This window comes from Cyclospora cayetanensis, unplaced genomic scaffold, assembly GCF_002999335.1.
Source record: "Cyclospora cayetanensis isolate NF1_C8 unplaced genomic scaffold, CcayRef3 CcayRef3_contig_78, whole genome shotgun sequence".
Classification (NCBI taxonomy): domain Eukaryota; phylum Apicomplexa; class Conoidasida; order Eucoccidiorida; family Eimeriidae; genus Cyclospora; species Cyclospora cayetanensis.
The window spans coordinates 85,912-111,580 of NW_020312750.1; the positions used below are offsets into that span (position 1 = coordinate 85,912).

Genomic DNA, 25,669 nt, shown 5'->3' on the forward strand with positions numbered 1-25,669 from the left:
AAACGTTTTTTAACAGCATGCCCAATGTTGGTTCATACTACATCTTTCACTTAGCTCAGTGCCTCCATCCGAATGCCTCTCGTGGACAAACGGAAGCGAACTCTCCCATGTAATTCCATTTTTGCTTTGATTGCTTAGATAGCTGTAACTGAAGCTGTCATTGAAATGCTTGTGTGCGCCTTGGAGGCTTATGGTGCCGTTGCTGTGTGCAAGATCGAGTAGTAATGCAGCTGCCCATAAGACGTTATCCGATGATGATGGAAGTAGCAAATTCGGAGAGTTAAGGGCAGAAAAGAAATTTCCACCTCCGAGGGCAGACAGCACACCTCTTCCCAAGCGTAAATAGATTGAGGTCAGGATTAGGAGAAGAGCCAGTGGATGTGACGGAAGCAAGCCACAGAAGCGTTTGTAGCTCCCCTGAGAAGGCAGATTGTTTCGCTCTTAACTCTGATGCCCATTTATTATCGTGTCAGGTTTTACAGTTTTTAGAAAAACATCAGCACCGGAACATGCCAAGCCTGAAAGCTGGAGTAACTCAATATACACGGGAAGGAGAGCTTTACAAACTCCAGTTGTCAGTCTACCAAGGTCCCAGGCTGCATCATCTGGATCTGCTTCCACATACCCTGGGAAGCAAATAGAGTAAACGCCATTTCTAGAGGGTGCAAATGATGTGCCTTTAGACGGCACAGGTAAAACTACTGAAAAAGGCGGTGGGGTTGCCTTTTGGCCAGCCTAAAGCTGGGGCCCTTCAGAACGGGATGAGAGGTTCGCTAAATTCTGCGGAATCGATGTTGGTGTGCTGCACTTTGCAATGCATCAAGTGGTGATGGCGCGTCCTGTCAGGTGTAGATCCTTGGAATTGACAGCCATGACAGCTTCTTGATCAGAGGATTGAGAAATGCCTCACCAAAACGCCTACGGGCTGCTTGACAAGTGGCGGAGATGTCAGGTGGCTCGACGGGTACTCTGCCTGCCGCTGCCATCAACGTGGATACGATAGTGCGTATCCTGGCTTGTCTGAAGATGCATTTGGCGTCATTTAGTTATCTATTTTCCAAGCCGATGCGGGCTTGTGCAACAGTTAACCCCTACAATTTTAAGTCTCAGTATAGAGACGTTTGACTTCAGACTTCACAAAAATGAGAGAAACGTATTAAATGTTTTTAATAGAAGTAAATTCGTTTCCTCCTTGTGCTCATATTATCTCACATAGGGGAGAGGGACACCTACAGTGCGCGTGGCTACACCCTATACACAGCCTTAGCATTGACAGCTAGTTTCACACAGCGTTTATCGCAAGCGCTCACAAAACCATAGCTTCTAATACCAAGGTGTCGTTACTTCACGACGGTAAGTTACACAAACAAACAAAGCGAGTAGACACCTTCTTACTGATTCTTAGTGAAGTATAACTGATTTAGTAGAAAGTGGCGAAGTCTAGCTGAGTTCTCTGCGCCTGCTATTACTCAGAATAGCACGGCCCTGAACATGCCTATTCAGATCAAGTGCTCGGTTGCTGAGGAAATTCCTGTGTGGCTACGAAGTCCCAGTGACGGATTCCCATGTCTATGCTCCAACTTTAAAGTTGAAATGCATGCGTAAAGTTCTTTCAAGAGGCTCTGCTAATGATGCGGAATGCAGTGTGTCCCCGGGAATCCCCAAAGCCTAGCACGAACAGACTTTACAACGCTTGGATCATTAATATCTGGCAAGGCCACTGCTCTGGCTGCCAACACAGCTATAGCGGAGGCAGCAGAACCTAAGCTATGGCTGCAAGAAGAGGCATTACCTGTGGCCCCACAATCAAAAGATACAAATGTATCGGGGCAAGGAACTGGATGCTCAGGGTGTGGGGCAGCGAATGAGGGCTACTTGGACTGGGCCAGGGCAACAGGGAATGAAGGGCGTCTGAAATGCTCCAGGTGGCCAATGAGCAAAGCAATCACTTCGAATGGTCAGAAAAGTAGAGCTTGGAGGGATACGTGGGTGTGTAAGTGTGCAAATCAGGAAGACTTGAGTGCATCTTTTGGGTAGCAGGGGGCCGCTAAAGTAAATGAAGAGTACTAGGGAGACTCCGACCGCTCGGCAAGAGCAAAGGAATGGTATGAAGTTTTGGGCTGACAAGCGGTAAAAGAATCTACTGTAAGCGAAGAGGTGGATGCATCCTGGGCACTGATAGGTTATCATTCTGTGTATTGTGGAAGCAATTAAATCCACACAGATATTAGGGCCTTTGACAGTGGTTATAGTGCAGTACTATCAGTGTTCACTGACGATACCCGTAACACTTGGTGGTAATACGGTGGTTCCTGTAGCCCAGCGCCAGGAACTGCACCAACCCAGAGTGTCTACTGCAATACCCTTTGCCCTCGCTCTAACTACCGCGTCAGTCCCACTAATACCAACGCTCATCCACATTACCCCTGGGTTTTGCCGGAGCAGTATATGCAATCCAATCACTTCCCCCAAAACACGGATTACATGCCACTGTTATCCGCCTTCTATTTCCCCTACATCTGCAGCATCATTCTCACCATTAGTTATGAAAGTACCTCATCCGTAAAGGTTAGCTTATTCTCTGAAGTAGCAGTCAGCAGTTTGTGTTACTGTTGTGCTTCGCTTCAAAATGGGATGGGAATGGAGGTCCGATGGACGATGCTTGAGCCGATGTTTATTCTTCTGAGCTAAAGGCCAACGAACGCGTCATAGAAAATCCCTGGTGAGGGTAAGGTTTAAGCAGAGTGATACTGCGAGTCTCTTAACTAAGATATGTGGGATCATAAATTGGGGTGACAGTGAAAGTTTGGCTATTGCACGCGCTGCCTCCGTTGTATTCAGTTCATGGGCGGCATCCCCTTATGTATGTCGTTGCTATAAATGAGATAATTGAAGTAAAGCTCAACCGAAGTTAAAGAGATCGGCCGGTTGGTAAGCTTGGGACTCGTACGCTGGGATACCCAAGAGTGTGGGCAGTTGTCATGTGCTGCTAAGATGGTTTTGATTGCGTTGATTCCTAGCTGAAACCCCGATAGAAGGAAAGAAGTCAAAGGTCCACCACTACAACGAACTCCGGATTTTGCAGTTGTCTAGTTCGAATCCAACTGGAGCCCATACGGCCACAAGCGATTCAATATAGATGGTTTAGTGATTATACGCAACGGCTATGGAGGGATTTGGCGGAAAACTGGCAGGCGCACGATTTGCTGTTCTGTGATTTGACTTGTTGAGTTGGCCGATGGGCACAGCATTCATAAATTGCCAAACTAGGTGACGCGCCATTTCTTGTTACGCTCACTAAATGGCCCTATGGATATGCCAGCTAATTTAGCTGGCCCATAACTTAATTGGTTTGAACTTGAACGTGGGTAGGCATAGCTGACTCTCATGGGAGTGCTCATACACTATAATCGTTGCTTCTAGTCGTGGTCGCTTCCCACCTTAACCTCCAGTGTTTATGTTACTTGATGAGTTGTTTGCGCGTGAAACTCTTCAAGTCAATTTTGCTGCGCAGGTAGGTGCATCCGACTCTCATTCTTTGCCGTAGCCCGTGGGCCCTTTGGCATGAAGGCGAGGAAAGAGGACGGCTTGTATTGAGAAAACAATGGGCAAACTTTCTTCAACACGGACACGCTTTGCACAATGTGGCCTTCCTTTTGGCAAAACAAAGAGGATCATTCTATTTTATGGTGCGCTTTTAAGATTGTAGCAAAATTAACAACCAACAGAGTGGTACGCGTAGAGGAAGGCAACTGTGCCTCTTATTATTTTAAAATTCCTTCTTCTCCTAATCTCAATCAAGAGGGTACCTGAATTACTGGAAGAGTTACGGCAGGATGCAACTAAACACACCCTCTGAACAACTCAGGTATTTGCTCATTTACAACGTGGCACATCGCCGCTAACCAGTCAGCGATTCAGTATGGAGAAACTTTGCAGTGCAGCATTAATTATTGCTGATTCGTGTATTTCGACGGTTGGTATGTCTTATCTTCGGTAGCGCAGCGGGGACTGCGTGAGTGCAGAGGGCTACAGCACACTTGGCACTTAGTCATATTAAATTAAGTAGTACTAAGGAATAGACTGTCTTGTTTTGCTCTCCATATACTATAATCGCTGCAGCGCAGAGTTTATTTCATCATACTCATAGGAACGCTGCTGGGCCCTGAGTGGCGATGCTTCAACTGGGTGCGAGTGCTTTAAGAGCTCCGGACGCTACGTTGAGCACCCTAGCGGGCCCCTGTCCTCTCACCCTAGAGCCTTGTGAGTTGAGAAACTCAAGAAGAAGAACGTTTGAGAAAGAGACAGGTACTAATTCCATTGTCGCTCTGGCATGTTCTCGAGGCTAAGTGTTTCTTAATAGAGGCTGTCGGGGTGAACATGAGTGTACGAAACCTGTGGCTTCGTGCTTGTGGCGGCGCATTTTGGCTGCTCCTTTAATTTATAATAGAACATTTTGGCTCGATGATGACGTAATTGTATGATGGTAGACGTGCAAGGAGAGCCTAGGCGAAAAGGCACAATCCACTTAACTGTCGTTTATGCCACTTTCTCTCATTAGCGTCTGCAAGGAATGGGGTGCAATTACTGACGGAGACCCCAAACCCGACAAAAAAGAGAACTTTTTTAGCTGAAAGGGAAGTGAGCTGACTTTTGTCATCCTGTGACTGGCTGGAGTTGCGTCAAGGGACTTTGCGACCGCATCGGATTTTCTCAAGCAGAACGCAGCACTCAACCTATGCATCTGACTGCTGATCATGCACTTCTTTTCTAGAAAGAGAAACAGCCAATCACATCATATAATCTGTTCGTTTAGGTCAGTAGCCGTAGTTATAAACTGGTTCCTCTCTTGTCCATCGGTGTCCAGTGGCCCTGGTGCGGCAGAGCCAGGCAACGCAAGGGGTTTTCAGAGAGAAATATGGGACTATGAACTACAACCCAACAAAATCGATTATTTTGTACCGTTTACAGGTCTTATTGTTTGAGCCCCTTATTCTTCGCAGCCTTCAGAAGACATTTTAAAGTCTTGGGGAGCCATCAGGCTTCGTTCGTCAGGAGCGTGAGGCCCCTAGGCACCGCTTCAGCTTCACAAGGAAGAAGAAGCAGCTGAAATAGCTACAGAAAAATCCTGTGACCTCGTGTATATACCTAGCAAGTTGCAGGCATATTCATGAGGGGCCCCTAAATATATCAGCAGGGACCTGGTAGAAGGACCGTTCGTTCCACATTAGGGAAACAGACGAGACCCTCGAATGAACTTCAAGGAATGGTGAATTCCCATGATTCACGCCAAGATTTCGTCATCACACACTTGGGCTCTTCCTTTGGCCCTTCCAGCCTCTAGGACTCGAGGGAACAGTTTGGGGTTCCCCCAGGATGGTCCCACCGCCTCCCACCGCTGGTCCTTCCCGGGTGACAGTTGCAATACTCAACAATGAGGACATATGTTCAGGTATCAGCAGTGAACTTGAGTCACTATACACCCCTCCCACCACCCCAGGCAGTGGAAGTTGCACGCCTTTTGCCTCGAGTCCCAGCAGCAGCAGAAGCAACGTCAACAGCGGTACAAGCAGTACAAAGAGGATTTCGCGGCTCCATCACATGGCGTTTTTTGCATTGGGCTCGGCCTGTGTTCTTCCTTGGGACTGTATAGTTGTAGAGATGAACGTGTTCCAGACACACTATGTACCCACATATCCATGGGTAGCAACGTCTACTGAAGTGAGATTCAAACTCCTTCATAGCTCTCTGCTATCATTTCATGAGTAGCACGTTAAATAGGCAAATCACTTTGGTTGTCGCCGGATAGCTGAATAGGGGGAAGAAACCAGCTCCTCTGGGCATCGCCGACAGTCACTCTCGCCCCATTAGATAAGGAAGCGGATAAGCAGCCCGACTCTGCCTGTTGCTGTCTGAACGGGTACTTTCCTGTGCCAAGTCTCCTCTGTTCTCTGAAACTGCAGTTCCATCCAAGTCTCACTCTTCCGTGCGTGTGTCACACACCCTCGGCCGCCTCTCTGTTTCTTCTTGTCGGTGCCTGCCTCGTTCTGCACACGTCCCTTAGGCGCATGCCCGCCTCCTCGCCTCTCAGATCTTTAAGTTAGTGGCCCCTTAAAAACATTTTGCTTTGACATTGTGTTTCCCTCTTGTCTGCAGGTGCGCACCCTGTGTGCGCTATTGGGGCATTTGCTCGTCTTTCTGCTCTCTCCCGGCATCAGCCTAGTGCCCATGACTGTGGGAGGCTGTTTGGCAGCAGCCGCAGCTTGCTGTTGCCTTGCCGTAGTTTCCCCTTTGGCCGCAGCTGCTCATTTAGGGGAATCACCCACTTCCATACCAGCAGAACGGTTTGTATTTAACTGCTGCTGCATTTTGGTTGGGGTACTCGGACTCTGTTGCTCCGCAATGCATGCAGGAGTATACGGGTTGCATGCAGTAATCAGACCCTCTCTGGCAACCTCATGGGCTCTTGGGGGCGCCCTAGCAGGGCCCTTTACTGCAATTTCTGCCCTGATACTTTTCGGGAGTTTAGGGGTAGACGTTCCAGCAACCTCAACCAGACTAATCTTTGGGACATGTGCTGCATGGCTTATTCTCTCCTGTTTCCTTCTTGCTGTGGCTTCGCGTTCACAAGAAGCAAAACGAGCTCTTCGTTTGCAGCGTCTACAGAGCATCCAACACTACCTGCAGCCTCCACAACAAAAACCAGCTGCTATGCTGTGGCTCGAGTCGCCAACGCCGGAAGCAACAGAGTGGCAGCAACAAGATCCACAGCTCATGCTACTGAAACAGACGGAAGATGTGTTTGATAGCTTGAAACGCCAGGAAGGACAATTTTACAAGGAAGCAGTGGCACTGCTGCAGGACGACGGACCAAACCGCAGCGATAGCGGCAACAACAGTGTACAAGAATTGGAGGTCTCTCTACAAGGGTCTCTTAACCTGGGCATCCATATAGGTCATCAATTTGACTTGTATGCAGCAGTGTCTCGGCAGTGCAGCAGCAGCTTGTTGTGCTGTTTCCTTCTGTGCCTCAGCACGTACGTGGTATACCCAATTAAGGTGCAACGCATGACCCCATGTGGCAGTACAAACCCCGCATTGTATCAGCTGCTGCTTGTGGCTGCCTACCATCTAGGAGTCATTGCTGGACGCTGCACTTACTGTTGCTGCTGCACCCTAAGCTTTAAGCTAGTTCCAGCTGTGCTGCTTCTTCGTCTTATGCTTCTGCCCCTGCTGTACTGGTTTGAGTCCCTGCCACGAACAGCAATTGTGCTACTGCGGATAGCTTCAACAGCATTCTCGTCTAATCTTAAGCTAAGTCACCAGCAGTGCTTGTTCATGCTGGATTTGTTCCGGTGGCTAGCTCTTTTCCTGTACGCCGCCCTGCATGGGCATCTGTCTGTGGTTGGGGCTGTTCGTGCAACGCTCACCCCGTCTACGTTGCCTGGCAGGGAAGCAGCAGCGTTTCTAATGAGTCTCAGTGAGACCCTTGGATTTGCTGCTGGGACAGCCCTCTCGTTCGCTGTTCCAACGACATCCATGCCACTAGAAGGGTGGACACAAGCGGCTGCCGCCACTGCGCCCCATCTAGCGTGAATAAACGTGGTTCCATATTTAACAGTAATTGCAGCAGCACGGGCGGCAGCAATTAAAGGCGAAGCATCAGCAATATGCGTTGCCCGGGGGCTTGTTTGTGGGCTTTCCTACACCATCTGGGCTGGCTCCCTCGAAGTGCTTTCTTTGTGAGCTGGCGCCACCCCTCTTCGCCAAACCTCTTTTGGGTTCTGCTGCCATTTCAACAGCTCTGGCGCAACCGTTTCAGCTTCAACAAGGAAAAATGCGTCGTAAAGGGAATGAGCCCTAAATTAGTTGCACGAGTGATAAATGCCTCGTAAGCTAGTGTCCCCTGACTCAAGGGGTCTGATCGTGTATATCCATTACTGTAGTCCCTAGTACCAGGTTCTTCTAGTACTCCGCTTCACCCCTTTCAAAAGGCTTGCTCTAGTGCAGAAAAGCTCTTTTTAAGGAGAAGGAGGTGGGGTTTCTCTCCGCGATAAGACGTAGTAGGGGAGAGCAGCGAAGGGCTCTAATTGGAATGTGGCTGTACATTCCTTTGCTGCACGCTTTCCAGTGGTATCTTTCCCCGTCTTCTGCTTGCTCCGCTTTAGGCACAGCATCAAGCTCCATTGGTTTTTTGCTTGTAGAGGATGTAGTCGTTCTGTGGTCACAAATATAAATGCAGGAAAGAGTGGGGCTTAGGGCTACGTACACAACTGCAGGGAGTGCAGATATAGCGGCACCAAGCATAGGAACATTATCACGAATATGATAATGCATAACTTTCCGAGCGGCACCTGATTTATTAGCAGCAACCACAGATGCGGCAATAGTAGCAGGGGCCACAATGACGGCAATTGGAGCAACGGCAAATGGCAATAGGTAACCTTTAGGCAAGGGCTTTCGAGAATCTCGCGTGCAGTCGGGCGGTCCTTCGGGTTTTTGTTCAGCATTTTGTCGCATATATCGCGAAGTTCGGCTGAGTACTTAGCGGGAATCTTCGGGGCCTGCATGCACTCAGACTAATTCGAAGTTAAAACAAATACGGGATCCGGCAAAGCCAAGAAAAGGGTCCAGAAGAATTGAGAAACCATAACAAAGTGCAGCTTCATTTACGCATACATGTAAGAAATGTAAGGTGTCCTTAATATCAGTAAAGAGTGGAGCAGATATCTTGTGGCCTTAAACTGAGATGCAGCTCGACACCAACAAACCCGCCTCTCTTACTTCTGACCCCCCACTGATCAATAATTCGGAAACATCAAATATTTTCACAAGCTTAATATTCATTGAATTTCAAGTCAGCTGCACAGGGAGCCGAAAACCATAAGCAAACATCACATAAGTCGTGAAAGAAGAGCTGAAGAAGTCACTACAACGAGACACCAATCTAAATTGGAGGCAAGAGGTATATACCGGAGCGTGGCATATGTTTCTGTTTAGCTCGGGGAAGCTTAGGCCCCTGAATGGTAGCTCAAAGGTCGCCGCTTCAAGCATGATGCAACCCAAGGCCCAAATGTCTGCTGCTGCTTGGTAAGGCTTTCCCTGCATACAAAAGTCACAGCTGTGGCAGCAGCAGAGCGAACTAAGCAGGGCCCAATTTCGATCCGATGAAAGCGACTATGGCCTCAATTTCGACCCCTTCATTTGTTGACTAGCAAGTGCGAAAGAAGGAAACCGCAGCAGCAGCTCCAGCCAATATACCATGCAAAGTTCAGGGGCCATGAATGCTGGCGTGCCACACTGGGTCTTTGCTTGCTGGAGAGTAAACTCGAGAATTTTGGACAGTCCCAAATCACCAACTCTGATGTAGTTGTTTTCGTCCAGGAAGACGTTTGCAGGCTTGAGATCTAAGGTATCGGCACACACTATTCTCACGTGCTAATCGTCACTGATGACTATTTTCACGCATTATGCTTTAAACTGAAACGGAGGACATTTAACCTTAGTACACGGTAGCGCGATGCGACGAGCTGCAGTGTCAGAGGGGTGAATGGATGCACGGACAAAAATTTACTCAAGGATGAGAATCAGAGGAAATTTTTGTGCTGCTCTAAGGCTGCGCGGGAGACTTAAAACCCGATGGGGAAGGGGGCACACCTCGGTGCAGGATTTTGTGTTTATGCATGTAGTCGAGGGCAATACACAGCTGGAGCAGCCAAGTCCTGAGTGTGACTTCACTGAAAGGCTTGTGCTGCCGCTTCCTCTCCCGTATAAACTTCCCCAGGTCTCCTCCTTAGAAATACACAAAGAAATCCCATCCTCCGTCAAAGGCCTAAACAATAAACCTTCCGGTCTCAACCCGCATGCTTGAGTTGTACTCTCTTCGCCGTAAAACCTTTGGCCTCATTTCAAACATAACCCATATACACCGCACGCTATAGTGGAGAAATGCAGAACTAACCTTCGCAGAAATCCATGACAATGCACAAATGCGGGCATCCGTGGTATGTGTCGTTAAACGCGTTTCTGTAGTGCACAATAAAAGGCGCATCTATTAACTTGGAAAGGACCTAAGCGTATGAGGAACACAGGCACAGGCACCCCAGGTACCCCATGTTCCTTGGCCGTGATCTCTATTTGGAGAGTCCAAGCCCTCATATGACCCAACGCAGAGGGAAATCTGCAGTAAGCGAATTTCACTCTACAATGAGAATGATTGTAAACTCGAAAAATAGTGGAAATGTAGGTTTTCATGTACCTCTCACAGAACAACGTAGTCATGCTCTCACTTGGATTTCGGTTTTCGCTTCTTCGATGTCTTCTCGTTTCATTTGCCTGGTGTTAATTAGCTTCATAATGAGTCTGAAAACAGGTAAGACTCAAGGCTGTATGCTCAGTAACCTGTGCTGGGTCTTACGATATGTTTTTTTGTAGCAAGCGGGAGACATGACTCCCGTTTGAGGTCACAGAGTGGACAGAAATACACGAAGAGACTGAAGGAATACGCAACGTCAATGAAATCACATACAAAGAAAACAGAAGAGGAAGAAGTGAATATTGACGAGCGAACGGCTAGGTACTAACATTCAACCAAGCCGTACTTGCGGCCTGTCTTTTCCTTTACAAGGACCGCCTTTCCAAAAGAGCCGCTGCCTACAACCGACAGGACCTCGTAATCCCCAATGGTCTCCATTTTTAACTATCCCAGGGCAAAACACAGTCTGGGCTGTCCGAATAGGGAAGAAGCAACTGGTTGGTGCAGTGGTTCATGGGAATGAACACGAGGAGGAACCTCTTGTGACCCCCACCTTATATGGGTGTTGGTGCTCGTAGTGCAACAAATCTGAGCACAGATCAAGCAGCTTAAAACAAATGAGAAGCCGAATACATTTGGCTTTAGGTGAAAGCTGCTTGCTGTAAGATCTCGCTAGCACTCGAGCGAAGTGATAGGAGCAGAATATGAACAAACGTTATGCCCAAGGGCCTGATATAAGTATTATACAAAAAAAGCGGATCTACTATAAAGGAACGCAGAGCCATTTTATGCAGAACTCTGTAAAACTGCTCCGGTTCACGTATGAAAAGAGCCTCTTCGGACGTGGGGAGCACGCGGAAAAAAAACAGAAAGAACAATGTCTTGTATCCTTTACACCTCAAGAGCGTAAGGATGAGTTACCTTGTGGTATAAGTCCTAAAGTTCATGCTTATTCTCCGCTGTTAGGCAACAAAAGGCGCTCGATAGAACCGCACAGAACAGAACAGCAATCTGCAAGATGTAGCTGGAAGCCGTCGGCAGCGCCTATCCTTTATAGTTGAAGCTCTTCTTTTCCAATAAACCAAGTATGCACCCACTCATTCAAGAGATATTAAATAGATTTCATGCTTACTTTACTGTATACTCGGCCTTTGAAGGAAAAGAACACTAGTTCCTAGTTCCGAGAGGGGCAACCAATGAGACCCAAACGGAGGCGGCAGACCAGGGGCCGCTTTCTTCTTCCTTCCACACCCTTGCATCTTCATAAAGGTCTCCCAAATTGCAGAGAAGGGTACATCGGCGTGACACTTCCCGCCGGACACTATGGTGGTACTCTCTTCCGCCGCTTCATGCCAAACTGAACATGGGCAGATCCCTCTCCTACGTAACTATTATCTGTTAGTGTGCAAAACTCTTCTCTGCTGAGTTCTTAGGGTTCCAGGTTGCGATAATTATGACCTTAGCAAAGCATCATTGCTTTGCTTCATAGTCATGAAATATGATGGGGAAGTGTCTAAAAACAAGGCCCTACCACAACAGGTCGCCGGTTACAAGCACTCCGCACAAAAAGGTAAGGAGCCCATAACGATGCGTGGATTCCTCTTCGTCTGATGTGCTCGAGTTATTCTCTTTTGGTGACAGTGCCCTTTTACTAGCTAAAGAAAAACTGACGCGCATTTGTGGGATGGAGTGTTAGATGCGCACATACTTCGGAATATAACGGCCTCATTTTGCCTCAACCTTCAATCTTCGTGATCGCCTAGTCAATGGAGGGAGTGGAAAGTACCAAACATTAAGAAATGAAAAGCACTAAGTGAAAATGATCCCATGTAAAGGGTTTCTTGACCCGCGAGGTTCCCTCATCTTGTACAAGATAAATGTGACCAAGTGCAACAGCATTGCACTTAAAGAAAGGGCACTGGAGACGTTCTATGGCTCATACGCGTTTCCAGCGCTTCTCTTACTATTCCCAGCCGTTTGCTGGGCTTGATTTGTGCAATTTAATCGGTTCCAGCGTCAGGCGCTCGGACCGGCGAAACAGCGGAGTAACAAGGGAGGCGATATCGGCATATATCATCGCATCTATGCAACACTCACTTAACACGCATCTACGACGCCAGTCTGCATCCTGCGCCATAATCCTTAACCCAAACGCCGTAGTCCGTTAATCCCAACCCGAAAGCCCCAAGTTCTGGCCCCAACTCACTGAACCTGAACATCTAGCTCCTAGTCAAAAAGCCCGCAACCCTACGGCGTGATCGCATGTCGCCTTTCGCGTAAGTAACCTGCCTTAACTGCTGAAGTTTGAGAAAAGGACATGAAAGTTACACGAGGAGAACGGCATTGATGCAGCCGTCCAGTTCCGGGTTGTTTGTCACTTGCGCATACTTCGCTGCAAACATCAGCAATGCACGCACTGGAATGCCGCATATAAGGCGCTCCCAACATTTCTTTGAGAGCTATAGCTCATATTTCGGTAGGAAACCTTGTTTTAAGTACCACGGGAGAAGACTCACCCCATACGACTTTTCCGGTTTGAGTAACGAGACCCAACTCGCTGACATTCACTTCAATGATCGTACCTGATGAGAATCCAAGAACAGGACATACACACGTCCCATGGCCGCGACGATCAGTACTTGAAAAGAACCCGAAAAGTGGTCCAACGGTAAGCCAACCGCCAGCTACATCCAACAGTCCCACCAAGCAGCCTGCTAAAGAAACCCCCCAACCATGCTGTGCAACTCGTCTCCCGATTCTACCTGGTCCTGGCTGGACCTCATTCCGTGCTTTCCCTCCCCCTCTCGCCATGTGCTTTCCCACCTTTCCCTCTGCTTGCCTGCCCACAGTTCCTTACCTTTGGTTATAACTCCCAAGGACGTATACAGCTGCGACTGTGGGTTCTTTTTCACACCCACAATGTCCAATTGAAACGTTGCCTTGAGCTCTGGATGAGTCACGTGGGCCTTTTTAAAGCGGAGGCCTGTCGGCCTAATGTAGCGCTCAAACTTTGGGGGCTTGCGGGTGAAGTCCTCTGGGACAAAGCACACCTTGTTCACCACCCTCTTCCACATTTTTTCTGAACAAAAGGAAGAAAGTTAGAGCCAGAGAAATGCAACAGAACTTGAAGATCCCTAAGAGGCATATAAATTAGAGCGAACGGAGCGTGAGGAAAACGCTGGTGCAAATAAACCACGAAAGGCGTAGACGGACGATGAGGGAATGGCCCAGGCCACAAGAGGAACAGTGAAAAGAGGCCAGAAAGCCGACAGGGGGAATCAGAAAAAAGCTCTTGCAACCTCTTTGGAGAAGAACATGATCCAAGGCACATAAAGAAGAAAGGAGGAATAAGGAGCGAAGGACGGGCAACAGAGGAGGGGACAATCTAGGTTGTAGTGTCGAACCAAGAAAGAGCTCAGTGAATTATCAAATTAGCATGAAAAGAGCAAATCTAAACAAGCATGTTTCTCACTCTTTCGTTTTCCGCTTCTCAGGACTTTGAACATCTCTTCTTCGGTCATAGCCTTAACCTTGGGTATCGGGACTTGCCATTTTCCTGCCTTCTCCTTCCTCTTCTGTTTGATCATGTTTGTTAGGACTTTGGTCCTCGAAACGCCTTCCCTGTCTAGGAGGTAAGAAGGTACTGCACCCTCTGGAACGGCCTCTGGCTCCTTTTGTTTTGCGTCCTTCTCTTCATGCTGCTTGATTGTTTTCTTCATCTGGGCCTTCTCCACGAACCTCTTTCTATTGAAGATCTTTGCCTTTATCCCCCGCAGCTTCCTGGCTGTCTGTGAGCGCTTATGAGGAAGGCGCGCTGCTTTCTTCCGCCTGGGATGCCACACAAAATGGAAAAGAACAATTTACTCTTTAGACCAACTGTATGCACCAGTCAGAGCAGATGAAAACGAGAAACCAGCAAAGGAGCTCAAACGCAGATAAGGAAACGGCAACAAGAAGGCAAAAGAACGAAGGAACGCAACAATATAGACTTTGAAGCTACATATGAAATCCATTAAGTGCTCTTCCTTACAGACAACAAGGCAAACGTATAAAAGGAAGCGAAAACAGCTGTACGGGATAGCAAGCAAGAGTGATGGGGGGACAAGAGGAGATAGATTCCACGGGCTTGAGCACATCTGATATTATTTGCAGAATCTATGAAACAATTTTACAGACTCAGGATACTCCATAGGTCAAATTGAAAGGAAAAAGCGCAAAGAAGCTAAATTTCTTCGTACTTTCTTTCCGCGGTGTCCCACCGCTCGCCGAAGCGTTTGCGGTGCTGTTCCATGTAATCATTCTGCGGCATTTTGAGCTCTGTACTGAAGAAAGGGGGAGACGCTAGATCGGAGCAAAGTGAAAAAAAGCGACAGAGTGATATACAAGGAAGAACGAATAAGACCACTGGTGTTTCTCCTCCCCTTCTCTGCCCTTGGTGCTCAGTGACACTTGTTCCTTGTGCGCGAAAGACCTTGGAAAACAAAATTAATATCAAAGGGTCGAAGAGGCCGGGATACACGGCCTCTTCCTCTTTTTCCTCTCGGCCTTTGCGGGGAGGCAAAAGCTTCTTGTTAGACGCACAGGAAAACTGCTTCAGCCTCCGCGCATCAAAATAATTCGTTTTCCAAAAATAGTTTGGTTCATTAAAAACAAGTTGATATTGGGCCAAAATACTGAGTTTTCCTGAATCAAAGTGTGTAAGCCCCACCCGTGGCCGCATGCACGTAAACATGCAAGCGCACATCGAACAAACTCGAGAACCGCAGGTCATACCCACTTTACTACAACGAGCACTAAAATTGGGTGGAATAGGGAAAGCGATATCAAAAAATGCTGTGGTTTTAGGAGCTCCTGGCTATTTACGCTTGTTCGGGCGCGCTACATGTCAAATGGCCCATTGATTCAGTTGTCCTCACCGAATAGGGTTGCTTTTAGTGTGCATCAAAAATAAGCACGCAATGCCATCGCAGTGTTCTGTCGTACGAAGCATCCCCCAAGAAGTTAGGAGATTGCTCTACGACGAAGCGAGATGGGTAGTATGCCCAGCACAGGCCAAGGGCACGAAAGAATATTTATTCTACCTGGGAATACCCCCTTTCACTCCCACTCTAGCTGTTTGCTAGTACTGTGATGAACCCACGTTATGTACGTCGAACTGCGGGGACAGAAATATCCTATCCGAAATCAAAATGAAAGCTTAAAATGATCCGCCTCTAAAATGCAGATTCTGTTCTGCTTTCCACGGCATTCACAGGGTAGCACACTAAACCCTGCAGTCCTCCGCGTGGTTCAGTTGCCTGTTGACCAGCCATCCCTATAGTCAAGGGCCTCTGCTCATCAAAACCCTTCTACGGACGGTTAGGAATCCAATATTGGCACTTCAAGCAGAAAGTCTCGCATTATTTCGTCACGAATATAATCAGGGGGACTCGGAGCTTGAGTCTATGCCGTTCGTGGCAGGCAGATCCACTTGAGACATAGCAACACACGCGAGGAAAATAACACTTCAAGCTCGGGCAGCCCCTTCGCCTCGCACAGTGCAAAAAAAATACATGTGCCTCTTGAAAAAGGCAGTTCTGAACTTGAGGAAAACCAATAAAATGATCATTAAACGGCAATTAAAAGAAAAGGACTAAACATCGGGGAACGAAGAGCACCGACACAGCGGTAAAAGCGGAAAGTTAACGGAGCAAACCTCAAACCCTGAAACGTAAACCCTGGACCCTACGGCGCCTCCCTCTGGTTATGGGATGCCACAAGTCAGGCTGGTATCGCCCCGGATCAAACGTTCCCAACTTTTCGGTTTGTTTTACGGTGAAAAGGGTACATCCCTCCTCCCACAGACCTGATCACCTGTGGAAATTCCTCTATGCGGAAAAAGCGGGCGACTCTCTTCGCTGTCTGCTGCTGTTCGGTCGCCCTCCTGATACCGACAAAAACAGCTAGTGAGAGGAAGGCCAAATGCACGGAAACGAAACGGAGACACGCACGGCGGCAGATACACTCAGGTGCTGCCCCTCGAAGGTTAGAGTAGCAGGAGGCCAGCAACCGAATACAACGGCCCCAAAGGAATAAGCGAACAGGTTCCGTACGCTGCTGTATCATGAAAAAGCAGCTGCTATGCCAGTGGTAGCAGTGGCAGCTGATGCCGCTGCTAATATCCCTCTTTCTGAAGAGTCAAGGTCCATCCAGCTGCAATGTCATCCACTCATCGCCGTCGTTCAGTATTCCTCCTTTTGCGGAAGCGTCAAGCAAGGCAGGAAAAAAGCCAGCATGGCACTTACTGAACAGGACAGAGCAGATCAGGACCAAGGGCTGCTGCTGCTGCTGCTGCTGCGATAACAGCTTCAGCAACGGCAGCAGCGCGAACCGTCCATCCCTTCGGTATGTCTGTATTGTTCCCCGTTTTAGGGGCCGTCCTTTGGTAAGACAAGAACTGGTCATGTACAACCCTCGATATGAAGAAAATAATGACCAAAATTTACTTGAAAGCATAGCATAGCACGCATGCAGAAGGCGGCACGCTGCGGAAAATGCAAGTGTTCATTTGTGACGGAAGTATGCCCCACCGGCAAGCAGCAGTGAACATACGCAAACGGCAAACTGCTGCAAAAACGTAATCAAACAACTTTACAGAGACCGCGAAAAGCCAAGAGCCATAAACCCCATCGCGAATGCATGTCCACAGCCCGCATCCGAGGGCTAAGGCACCAGGAACTAGACAAAACGCTTGAATCCAAGACCACCACGACTTAGTCGTCGAGTGCAATGTGCGTCAGGTTGACACAGAGGGGATTCGCGCATGCCATGGTGAAGGCCTTTTTCGGCTTCTCCTGCAATTCATTAAAACTCTCTTCGTCTGAAGGAAAAGCAAGCGAAGATAGAAAAACGGCAGCATAGCCTTGAGAGCACACGCAAAGCGGCCATTCTCGTGCTCTGGGAAGACCACCAGCAGCATCAGCTGATCGATCCATCGCCCCAGTCACCTAGCACGCATACATCCACCACTCGCTCCTTAAACGTTATGGCCTCTGTGCTTACCAGCATATAGGAAGACAAGGGTTCTATTGACATATGTCTGCGATTCCTGACTCTCCCCTGGCTTCACCATTCGAATCACCGGGAGATGATCGTCTTCGGACAGATCTCCGTACCATATGACGCACTGCTTATCATCGCCTAAAACCGGATCGTAGTCTCTGTGAACCCCACTGGCAATCTTCTCTGAAGCAAGCCACACCGAAAGAGGCCTCTAGCCTCCGAAGCGATGAAGAGAGGGGACGCAGGATCTAGATTTCTTGCTCTAATTTGTGGGAACCGTTATGTGCCTCTAATCCCAAACATGCTCTTTCCCCTTCCTGTCTGTATCCGTTGCTCTGCACATCCCCTTTCCCAATTATCTGCGTGTATGCCGAAGTCCTCACTGAGAATCTCAATCCTCGCTTCTGATGTCTGCCAAAATTCGCGCGCTCTGGGGTGCACGTAGTGCTCCCAAGCTCTACAAAGCGTTGCGATCTCCTCGGGGCTTCGTGGCTCGAAGGTCTCCTGGGAAGCATAACGATCTGTGAATGCGCTATCACCCTGAAGAAAGAGAAAAACCAACCACACACCAACGTTGTCAGTACGACGGGAATCGGCGAATCACCTTCGAGACAAGTGCAGCATCTGGACAAGACACTGACAGCTTAACAATGGAACAGTCGTCACATACTCCATTCCTTTATACGAAAAAAAGCACAAAGCAAGGAAATCAGCAGCCTTACTCTCAAGAGCATCAGAACGACCTACGAAAGGCCTTGCTATGTTCGCTGCTATGTGACCCTGCACTCTTATGTGCTTTGTACATTCTTAACTCCCCTCGCCACTCCCCTCTACCCTCTACGGTCGCTAACCCCTGATTAGTCGCATGCTCCCCTTCTCCCATCCCATGGCCATGTACTGGCCGCCACCAGTCAGAAACACTCTATGCCGCTCTAGGCACGTCGCTCGGCGCTGTCAGGGGTGTTTTAATGGCCCTCCAACATACGCCTGTGTACAGGGGCACTTATTCTGAGCTGGTATCCTTGAATGAAACACAAATGTGGATACAAGAAACTACGGAGCTCGCAGTCGCGCATTCAAGACGGATGCAGAAAATCGGTAGGGGGTTAGGCAATAGGCACATACGTCTGTAAAAGAACATGAAATTATATAAATGCATGTCATGCAATAAGCATACGGATAGGCCCTTGTCTGTCCGTAGTGCTTTTACCGATGGAGGCCGTACCTCCGAGTTGGAGTATGTGGAGCTCTCTGGCGCTTGCGAGGCTGATCTTTTCTTCCTTTTCTTATTTTCCTCCTCAGTGCTCCCGAAACCGAAGAGAGCAGCAAAGGGCGTGTTGCTGCAGACCCTACAGTTCCACATTTTCTTGTCTTTTTTCTGTGATTTGTCCGGTTTCTCTCTCGCCTCTCTCTCCCTGTCTGACGGTGGGGAACACCAGAGATACACCAGAGGGAGAGAGAAGGCCCTTTTTCTGCTTTCAAGGGGGAAAACGACCACAAGATGTTTAAAGTATAAAAAGAACAACCAGTCAAATTTCGACAACTGCAGCGGCTGCTTCAGCAACAGCAGCCCCAGCAGGCTGTTGCGCGCAAAACGGTGGCGGCAGCTACCGCTGCGGCGCGGACTGTTACTATTGGGAATGCTAAAACTAGACTTCAAGTTTACCTTATTTATTTGTTGCATTTTGTGTTTCACTTGAGTTGCAAAGTACGACAAAGGCTGAGTAATGCGTGCTTCCCCGACTGCAGCCCCTAGTTGTGTCTGCATACTGCAGCAACAGGTCAGGCAGTTAGCCTATCTGTCTTTGACTTTGCTTCACTCTTTAAACACCATATTTTACACTTCGTGCATCCCCGCTGTGCTTGAACTTTGCTGCTTCTGTGAATATGTGAGTCTAGTGTTGCTACAAAAGAAAATTTCAGCTCCCCAAACTGGGCAATGATCCACCCAAAAAGCAGGGGCCAGAGCCACACGTTGGCCCTGTCTTATACTCAAAATATACTTATTTATCAATTAATCGAAAGCTAAGCTTTCGCTCCTGCTGGTCGCCTATTCTATTCGTTTGCTGAGCAAACCTACCGTAATACTGCATTACAGAAACAACGCTGTGTTCTTGTGTGCTAGAAAAGAGCTAAGCTCGCTACACTGAGGTAGTTCTGCAATAACAGCAATATTTATGTAATAATTATAAATAGCTTACTAGGTTGATTGTACATTTATTTACTTGTTTGTACCATGATAGAGTGAGCCCGTTGCAACACGAAACGATATTGTAGTGGATGTAACGCTTCGTGTGGCGCTCCATGAAGCGCGACCAGCTGCACTCAAAATCTCTTAGCGGCATTAGTATTTTTGCCCAAAAAACCGTGGTTCATAAAATTCGAACTGCCTTCTCTCTTCGTATATCCCTATCATTGCAGAGTACTGCTAGCCCGGTGAAAATACTCAGTTGTGTATGCTTGTGGGGTACAGGCTTCGTGCTTCCACTTGCGAATAAGTGACGTGCTTAAAGGGCAAGGCTACGCCTACCTAAGCTATCTAACTTCCTACGTGTAGGCAACTAGGAGGGACGCGGCAGGGGAGGGTTGGAGTTCTATAGGATGGAGCGTTCCATCTAAGGTCTCCGTAGGCAGATACTTAACTTCAGATGTAACAAACCCATACTAAAATGTTGCTGATCGCCTTCTTTCATATTTCCTGCCCGTTGCTTCTCTCGTTTGTCACTGCAACTTACATGAGAGGAGGGACATAGCTACGGTGCAGCCCCACAAACTCCCTAAGCACTTGGAGCATTCATAGCCATTTACACATAGAACCTGGCGCACCAGCACAGAGCATTGGGTCTTCTTATGTCGAGATAACGGCACTATTCGGTAAATAAGACACACGAAAAGCCAAACCAATCATTCACTTCTCAATCAATTCTTAATCAATAATTGCCGGTGGCAAGAGTGCAAGTGTGACATTGTAGGCTACATCTCCCTCCCCCTTTCCTCCCTCCCATCCAAAACATACCACTCGTGTTCTGTGCATATACATTGAGACCATCGACGCGCAGGATAGCGGAAGAGTTCCCGCCCTACTTTCATTCCCAAGAAGACAGAAACCTGGCATCAGGTTGAAAAAGAAAAGCAGAGGTGTGCATCGGCGGGCAAAGTGAAATCGACGGGGGAGCAGATACACATACCTGCCAACGACGAATGAGGATCGAACCAAGACGGCTGAGGCTGCATGATAGCTCGTTGCCATAGGCGCAATTAATGTGTAGGCCTGATGCTACGAAACGGAAGAGAATAAAATGTGCCAAGGAAGTCTAAATGCAGTCGTTCACTACCGCCTCTGCAGCTCATAGAGCACTAAATACAGCGGCACGTGTGGCATAGTCAATTTCAAAGCCCCCAAATCGCAAAAGGAGTGTAAGTAAAGTGTATCTCGGAGTGCCTGCGCATCAATCTGAATGTTGGAAAAGCCTTAAGAATAATAAGGAATTCTTCAAGCGATAAACACAGCTTAAAGCAGCTGTTCCAGGCGGATCATGCGCTGAAAAATGACAATTAGCAAAGAACACGAGAAATTCAGTGTATAGCGTCTAGCAATGGGAGCCAAATAGAGTCGCGAATTCTCCCGCAGGCACGGAAGCCCGCAGTTTCTCCTCCGTCATCCATTGAGGTTGGCGTTTCCTACCCCACCTCACCACAAATTTAAATTCAGAAGGTTCTCGGCACTCACCAGGCCTACGCTCCAGCACTTCTGAGGTTTCCTGTACTTCCCCTTTCTCAACACGGGTCACTTGCCTGCGCCCTAATGTCCACCAATAAGTTGAGGACCCTTGCGTCTTTTCAATGAGATCAGCATTGATAGTTCTGGGGCACCGCAAAGTTTTAGGCCAACCTATCCAGTAGAAAGAACCATTTGATTATGAAAATATAGAAAGTGGTCCTAACCACTTGCTATCCTGACCGCAGGCTGCTTCGCCTAGCCATCTTCTGGTCTGCCTCATGAGGCCTTTCACCTTAACGGAACCGAATCTTTAGGCATGCATTACACAGCCGATTATGGCTTATCATAATCTCGCGCTTCCAACTCTCGAGCTTTGTACGTACACTCGCGATCACTAGGCAGCTGATATTGGATTTTTCCCCGCCGAAAGAGCGGCTGCTAAACCTGGACTACCTAGTAGAGGTCCGGATCGTACGGGGGATTAGTGTAGATCAGGGATGTGGGAGAGCGACGAGTACATTGGTGTACCGTTGCACCATAGAACCACTTACGCGAGTGAGAAACTTAAGCCAAACGCTCATCTTCTGTGAGCACATAGATGCAGATGTCCCAGGAGTGTTGTTTGTTCCCGTTATCTGCTCATCTGCCTTGGGGTGGTTTGCAGTGGTCAGGCTATTATCAAAGCATGAGAGGGCCAAAAAGGCACTTTGGAGAGCGGTAACGAACTTCGGAATCCTATCCGTAAGGATGCCTCTGGGGGATCCACGAATCTTTTAGACATGAACAACGAATAATGGAGCAGCTTTTCCAGGACGTGACCCAGCTGGAGCACCGAATGAATTCGACGATTTATTCAGAGACAGTTGACAACAGCGTGGATGCTATCCTGACTGTAGTGGGCTAAGCTACACTAAAATATTTTCAACGAGACTAGCAGTAAGCATTAGTTTGAAAAGTTGACTACTTGGCTTTTCTCTTCTTGTATCCTATTTACTGTAAAGTACTGTTAGCTAGACACATGACGACGCAGTGTGATGCGCCTATTTGCTAGATGCTATCCGACACAAGGAGGTGAAATGGTGTATGCTTGTAAGCTAGATGATCTGTACAGCTGGCTGTACATGGTTGGACTGCTTCCGCTGTGCAGAGACGCGCATCCTGGCTTACCGTCTTCCGTGACATAGGAAGCTGTTTGGGGGCGCGGCAGGGGAAGGCAGAGTTTGTACTAATTATGGAGTGAACTATCACCCCGCGACCTTAGATGGAGCGCTACAATGCTGCTTGACCTTTGACAGTCTAATAATACAGGATATTCACGCCTTGCAAAGGATCGGTCTCAAAAATTTGTGCCACATCTGCTGCTGTCACTCTGGGCAACGGACTGCATACTCCTCTCCCGCGGGACGCCTCCTAGGCCATCAAAGAAATGGTAAGAGCTTTTCCACTGATTTATGTTTCTCACTGGCGTGAACATACACGATCCTGTGCTCTGCGCAAAGCGACAGTGTGCAGCGAATTCGGTATGTACAAGCGACGGAGTCCCCGCTTCGTTTTGAGCCACAGCAGGCTATCCTCAATGTGATAATGCTTGACGTTATTTCCATTCCTGATTTCGGAAAAGTTGGATGCATGAGTATTAAAAGCATTATACTCAAATAAGTGTGATGGCCCGTGAATCGCCACAGAAAAGAGAGGCTGTGCTCCACAAAAGCGAATCACTGGGTCGTCGCGATCGCGCATCGGCAACCACTTTCGCGCTGGTTCCAACATCTTTAACTATAAAGTCGGCCTGAAGAAAGACACTAAAGACAGCACACAAATGTAGGACTAGCAAAGTTCCAAAATATCTTCGTAAGGCAGAAAAGGCCGAACGTCGACCTTGACAAGAAAATGACGCCCATATGAATAGTGCCGGCGCTGTTCGCGCCCCGCCACACCAGATGCAGTTGCTTTCCCTGCACTGGATACCTGTGCTTGGTTTCCGTGAACTAGTGGACAGAACACAAAACGACTGCGTGTTTCGGAGAACCTGTAGCCTGCTGGGAGAAAATGCCATCCGCCTCTGTCACTACCAGAGGTTGTTAGGAGAAACGGCAATTACAATTGGGTAGGTAACCCAGCAGACGTCTTTTTGTGGGTATCAGCCTCGTTCGTCGAGGACAGGTTGCGGTTCTCAAAGTAGAGCACTCGAAAGACAGCTGTCCATGCAAGCAGGACAATGAAATTTTGCTGGTGAGGTGCAAGTCCATATAACTCTGCAACATTTTTCTGGTCCGTGATGAAAAAGGCCACGATACAATTTCATTCGATTTTTGCCGGACGTGACTCAATTCGTACAGTTGAGATACGGTATCAGGTCGTACGAGTTCAAGGTCACGTCATTTGGTCTGTACAGAGCTTCAGGCACTTTACGAGCAATGATATAGGGTGCGTTTTCGTCCTATGTCCTCATAGAAGTAATTGTTAGCCTGTGCGACGTGCCATGGCGCGGGCTCAGTTTCTCACGCCCAGTGTTGGGCAAAGCGTTGAAATTCTTCGCGCATCGTACACAACCAAAGCTCACGTAGTGCGCTTGTGGTAACCCTACAAGTAAGCCTCTTGAGTACATTCAGAGGTGACAGCAGACGGAAGAAGCCTTAGCCTGTCGAAAATCAAGGCTTTGGAACTTGGCTGAGAGGGGTTCACAACACCCAAGTAAAGCAGCTCTTCGATAGAGCAAACTACTGTCGAATTTTAGTGGGGACGGCTTCCACCCATATGGCGAGGTTCCTGGTGGGTATATATATATATATATATATATATATATATATATATATATATATATATTGACTAAGTTGCATATAGCTGCCATGAATGCTTTAAGCACAGGCTTGTGCCCTTCACTAACTTGCATAGTCCCGACCTCACCACCCCACATAGTAGGCCGACGGATGCACAGCAGTATTCAGTTGGGGTAGCGCTTGAACGAAACAAAAACGCCTCTAGGCTCCATCAGCATCAAGACGTCTGCTTCTAAGCAGTGGCATAGAGTGTATGGACAAGAGCCAGTAGCTCTTAGGGAGGCTCTGCATTACACTACTTATTTTGACAAGTCTTCAAAACTCCGATGCGCACGGTAAGATGGCTCGACGTCTTCATAGAATGCAAAGAGCTACGTATCCACTTCAAACCTGGTGACAGGAAGAGGGTGGCGGATGCGTTTTCCTAGTGCGCTTCTTGTCAGTACACTTATCTGCAGAAAGAGGTCCATTCGAGAATGGGGCATACGTGATTTGTCCATTGCCAGTGAGGTAGCAGCTGAAAAGGAGAATGTTCCAAATTACACAGACCCTCAAGCTTTGCTGACCAAGTAGAGCTACATCTAGAAAATGTCATTGGTGGAGCATTATGGTAGCAGTGTCAGAATTTTGCAAATGCCCTGCAGCCAGCGCAACTTAACTGACTGCACACGGTGACGACGAAAACTCGAGTTACACAGCGCAAGTTGAAGCTACTCCACAGCCAATTTATTGTATTCTTCAAGTGGCCCTATCTCACTCGCAGTACCCCCAATATGTTGTCACTAGTATGGCACATAACAAGCACATGCCCTTCCTACAGCAGGGCACGTAGGTATCAAAAATATCCATTGTATAGAGGTGGTTCTTTTGGCCTGGCATGCACAGCTACGCTAAGAAACACGTGGGATCCGGCCACCGCTGCAGAGCAACCAAACGCGACTCCGTAAAGTCCGCTGGCTTTCTTCTATCTCTGCACAATGCCAACAGACGATGGGCGCAAGTGTCCCTGCACCGCGGCATTACTCCACACGGTGAAAGGAGATGACGTTATTCGTTCCTTGGATTCTAAGCGGCAAGATGGAGCCCTTTTTCCTGACCCGCACAAACGCAGCTGTCCTTGACACCGTGGATCTGCTGGAGGATGGTCTACTACTTCACCACGAGTTGCCAGTTGGGTCGGTTTAGAAAGTTTTCATGCAGCAGGCTCAAGAACAAGCACGCGCTTCCCAGTGCCTGGCACCTAGAGTGCGATCCAAACAAAGTACGTCCACCGAACACTCAAGTATATCCTGCGCACATGCATCCAAAGTGGCGATTTAGCGGCGGAATCTCTGCTTACCGTAGCACAGAAACCTTGTAACTGCGCAGTCCACAACTTCACAGGTATGACTCTCTTCGAGGTCGTGTAAGTGTAGAACCCCCGAGTGCTATGGTCGAAGGCAGTGTTGATAGCTCGAACCAAAAGGCGAAATTCCGTGATTTGAGCCTTTTAGCTAACTGATTAACAGTCCACTAGCGCGTCTACTGCAAACATTGTCATCGCAGAGGACCTACGTAGACAAGGAACGCAGCAACCCCATCGGTCGATGATCACGGGGAGCAGGAGAAACAAGGGCACTTTCATGGCATGCTGCAAAACTGTCAGTGTGTTGCTTCAATAGGGAAAAAATATGACGATTTCTAGCTGCATTCGGCCTGGAATGGTCTCTTTGATTCCGCGTAGGGCGTCCTGACTCACCACCTGCAGTGAAGAGTGATGCATGCCGGTTGCTTCAGCATGGAAAGCGTAATGTATTTCTACGCCTTCTGGAAGCTAATGAAATTGCATTTGGGTACTGCCTTCATCAAGTCGATGGCCCCTCAATTCAAATT

The 25,669-nt window shown here is 48.2% G+C and overlaps 4 protein-coding genes across 4 annotated transcripts; 1 reads left to right on the forward strand and 3 right to left on the reverse strand.

Annotated features, from left to right (window-relative positions):
• Window positions 1–6,228: 6,228 nt before the first annotated feature.
• Window positions 6,229–7,596, forward strand: LOC34617621. Its single transcript, XM_022730982.2, has one exon. It carries the CDS (start codon window positions 6,229–6,231, stop codon window positions 7,594–7,596), a length of 1,368 nt encoding a protein of 455 aa, XP_022591241.2.
• A 580-nt stretch (window positions 7,597–8,176) lies between these two features.
• LOC34617622 (serine/threonine-protein kinase Nek2) lies at window positions 8,177–10,693 on the reverse strand. Its single transcript, XM_026335714.1, has 8 exons — window positions 10,602–10,693; window positions 10,290–10,362; window positions 9,962–10,070; window positions 9,658–9,792; window positions 9,262–9,407; window positions 8,974–9,102; window positions 8,445–8,564; window positions 8,177–8,218 (listed from the first exon to the last, which is right to left on the reverse strand). The coding sequence occupies exons 1-8, from the start codon at window positions 10,691–10,693 to the stop codon at window positions 8,177–8,179; spliced, it is 846 nt and encodes a 281-aa protein (XP_026191499.1).
• Window positions 10,694–12,579: 1,886 nt separating this feature from the next.
• On the reverse strand, window positions 12,580–14,564 carry LOC34617623 (ribosome biogenesis protein NSA2 homolog). Its single transcript, XM_026335715.1, has 5 exons — window positions 14,494–14,564; window positions 13,728–14,083; window positions 13,113–13,334; window positions 12,772–12,837; window positions 12,580–12,647 (listed from the first exon to the last, which is right to left on the reverse strand). Exons 1-5 carry the CDS (start codon window positions 14,562–14,564, stop codon window positions 12,580–12,582), a joined length of 783 nt encoding a protein of 260 aa, XP_026191500.1.
• A 2,443-nt stretch (window positions 14,565–17,007) lies between these two features.
• On the reverse strand, window positions 17,008–18,659 carry LOC34617624. The gene is made up of 4 exons (XM_026335690.1): window positions 18,522–18,659; window positions 17,680–17,836; window positions 17,297–17,479; window positions 17,008–17,114 (listed from the first exon to the last, which is right to left on the reverse strand). Exons 1-4 carry the CDS (start codon window positions 18,657–18,659, stop codon window positions 17,008–17,010), a joined length of 585 nt encoding a protein of 194 aa, XP_026191475.1.
• Between the last annotated feature and the right edge of the window lie 7,010 nt (window positions 18,660–25,669).